This window comes from Nesoenas mayeri (assembly GCF_963082525.1).
Source record: "Nesoenas mayeri genome assembly, chromosome: 2".
Classification (NCBI taxonomy): domain Eukaryota; kingdom Metazoa; phylum Chordata; class Aves; order Columbiformes; family Columbidae; genus Nesoenas; species Nesoenas mayeri.
Genome location: NC_137543.1, coordinates 108,751,888 through 108,754,975, shown reverse-complemented (window position 1 = coordinate 108,754,975; position 3,088 = coordinate 108,751,888). Strand labels below are relative to the sequence as shown.

At 40.9% G+C, this 3,088-nt stretch overlaps 1 protein-coding gene across 1 annotated transcript; it reads right to left on the bottom strand.

Moving 5' to 3' along the window:
• Window positions 1-1,766: 1,766 nt before the first annotated feature.
• NEUROD6 (neuronal differentiation 6) lies at window positions 1,767-2,780 on the bottom strand (the record flags this gene model as incomplete). The annotated part of the gene is made up of 1 exon (XM_080340260.1): window positions 1,767-2,780. The coding sequence occupies one exon, from the start codon at window positions 2,778-2,780 to the stop codon at window positions 1,767-1,769; it is 1,014 nt and encodes a 337-aa protein (XP_080196386.1).
• Between the last annotated feature and the right edge of the window lie 308 nt (window positions 2,781-3,088).

Below are 3,088 nucleotides of genomic sequence, written 5' to 3'. Positions count from 1 at the left end.
TCCTGCTTGTGAAATAAGGGAAATTATCAGGAAAAATTGCTGGATCCCCCCTTTGTCAAGCTGCATACTCAAGTGAGGGTCCGAGCTTGATGTGTCATTAGCAAACCGTGACCCTGACTGTGATTCAGCAAGGGGGTCTCTAACTTGCAGAAGGCATTTGCGCATTTTTATATAGTTTTTAAAAAATTATTCCATGTTCTTTCATAGCATAGCATTTTCTTCAGGTGAATGCTCGTCGGCTGCTATTTATCCCTCAAAATCAAGAGGTCTTATTGACTCACACATATAAAAAGCTGCTGGTTTTTAGTAGAATTGTATGTTCCTTTTGTCACTCATGTAGCGGTTAGAAAAAGGCTGAGGCTCAGGTGAGCTCAACTCTGTTAAGCTGTGAGGGGCCACGCAGATCCCTGTAGCTACTGAAATCCTGTGGGTTGCAGACACATTTGTAGCTTACTGGTGCTGTTTATTAGCTAAGACTAAGTTTAGCAATGTTCAGGGAGTCCTTTGCTCTGCAGTTTTTACGTTTCCCGCACTCCTGCACCCTCCACAAGCCAGAGCTGGAGGGGCAGCTGGTGGCCTGTGTGTCAGCTCATGGCCCTTTCCAGTGTCAAATTCAGCATTTTGTTGAGCTATAGTGTTACCTTCTTCCTCTAACCTGTGTTTCATTTAGCGTGCAGCTGTTTCTGTGGTATTTTGGGTCTGCTTTTGCTGTGTCGCTAATATGTCCTTCTGAAAATAGTGCAAGGTTTGCCCGATAATTCATGATTTCCATCCCCAGGCTCAAGCGCTACGGGGGTGTGGGGAAGAAAGCTGTGTAGGCAAGACTAAAGGCAGCTGTATACTGTGAAATAATAAGTATCAGGCACAATACAGTATCACAGCTAATAGATGTATTTTTAAAGTGGAAACATCTATGTTTAATTGCATTTAAAGTACGTAGTGAGAAACCACAATTATACATTGTTATAACAAACCTTTACATCTGAAGTCAGAATAATACAAAAAAGTGCTGATAATATATGGTCAAAATAACTGAGGCAAAATTTCAACACCACCTTCTAAAATATTAGCATGTGCCCCCTGCCAGCAACACTCTAAAGGTCAGACTGAATAGTCTCAGTGACAGTATCACTGATTTTCCTTAGCTTGCTCAAAAACAACAAACAAAAAAACTGTTTTGTTTTATGTTTACTTTTTTTTTCATTTTTTGCATAGCTTTCAATATTGCTGCACTCTCACCTCTGCATATTGCAAGCCCATCTCAGTTCTGAGATAGTTTCTTTAAAGTTCTGAATAATTTTAATCCAGTTCTCCTCAAATACATAATATATATTTTCTACCAATTATAAATACATCATTTTAATTTATCTGATTTGAATAACATGCATTTGTATAATTACTGTACAATCAAAATAAACATTGACTTTACACAGTGTGTATGCTTTTATTTCAGCGATATTGTTCAGACACACTGCTCAACAAATCAAGCAAATTGGGAAATAAAAAGAAAAAAAAATGGGGGGTGGAAATAACCTCTGGGAGGAAACAGAATCTCACAGTGTTTACAGACAAAAAAACGAAAGGAAAAATACTTATCGGAAAAAGGGTTTATTAATACATAGAAAATCCCCACAATAGTTGAAACACACTTTAGGAACTAGTAAACACGTTAAATAGAGTTGTGCCAATTATGCAGTGCCCAAGCATCTGCTTGCTCTTAATTAGATGGGGAGGTGAATGACCACTGTTTATTTTCATTTTCCTCATTAATTATGAAAAACTGCATTTAATTCATCTTGCATGGTGAGAGACTGGCTGCGCAGATGTAAGTCGTAAGGGAAGTGGCTCTCTGTAGGCAACCTGAACATAGAGCTCTGCCCAAGGGGACCCCTGGGTGGCACTGCACAGTAATGCATGCCATAATTGTAATTTTTGCCATAGTCCAAGCTTTCTTCTTGCTTCAGGGAAAATATCCCATTATAGTTAATTGGGGGAGGACTTAAGGGACCTTCAAACTGTGGGCTGGCACACTCGGGGGAAGTGCTTTCATAGAAGGACTCGTAAGCGCTGCAGTAATTGTAGGGTTTCATGGACTTGGAGTTGTCGAGAGTCCCGTGCCCCGGGGGGGTGCTGAGCTCGGGGCTGTGGTAGGGGGGGTAGAAAGTGGAGTATGGCGAGCGGGTGTGATGGGCGCCTTCACCTGCCTGGCCCATCAGGAAACTTCTGGCATTCAGCTGCAGGCATCCCGCCACCAAGTTTGTAGTTGGCTGGGACAGACCCTTGCACAAGTTTTGGACGAACGTGAGCAGATCGGGTCTCTTGCCAATTCGCAGGATTTCAGAAAGAGCCCAAATGTAGTTCTTGGCTAGTCTTAAAGTTTCTATTTTGGACAGTTTTTGTGTTTTAGAATAGCAGGGCACCACTTTCCTTAAATTGTCCAGGGCGTCGTTAAGGCCGTGCATCCGGTTCCTCTCTCTAGCATTGGCTTCTTGTCGCCTGAATTTGATCCTTTCCATCCTTATCTTGCTCGTCTTTTTTTTCCGAAGGCCCCTTCGCCTGGGCAAGCCATTCTCATCCTCCTCTTCTCTCTCTTCCTCCTCCTCCTCTTTTTCTGTGTCTTCTCCAGGAGATCTTTTAATATTCTTTCCTCTGAGCACAATCTGCTTTGAAAAGCTTTCGGGGTTCTTCAATTGCTTTTGATCATCACTTTCTCTGGAAAACTTTCTGCACATCTGGGATTCTGGCATTACAACAGACTCATCAAACGGTAGTGTTAACATGGTTCTATAATCTTAAGTTACCTGAAAGAATGCCAGCACAATATTTAAATATTTCCATTTTCAAAGTTTGCCGACTTAAACACACATCCTCATGCACCTTTTGTGTGTCTGCATGCACGCTCTAGGTATAAGTGTGTGTATATGTATAAATGCACAACCTATCTATCCATCTATATTTTTTTTTTTTTACATAAAATGCCAATTCCAGTTCCACTTTTTAAAAAATAAAAGCTGTTCAATATTTTAAAATCACCTGAAACATTCAGGATCTTGGAACTAAAAAGCCACATTTCTCATAGATAAGTATG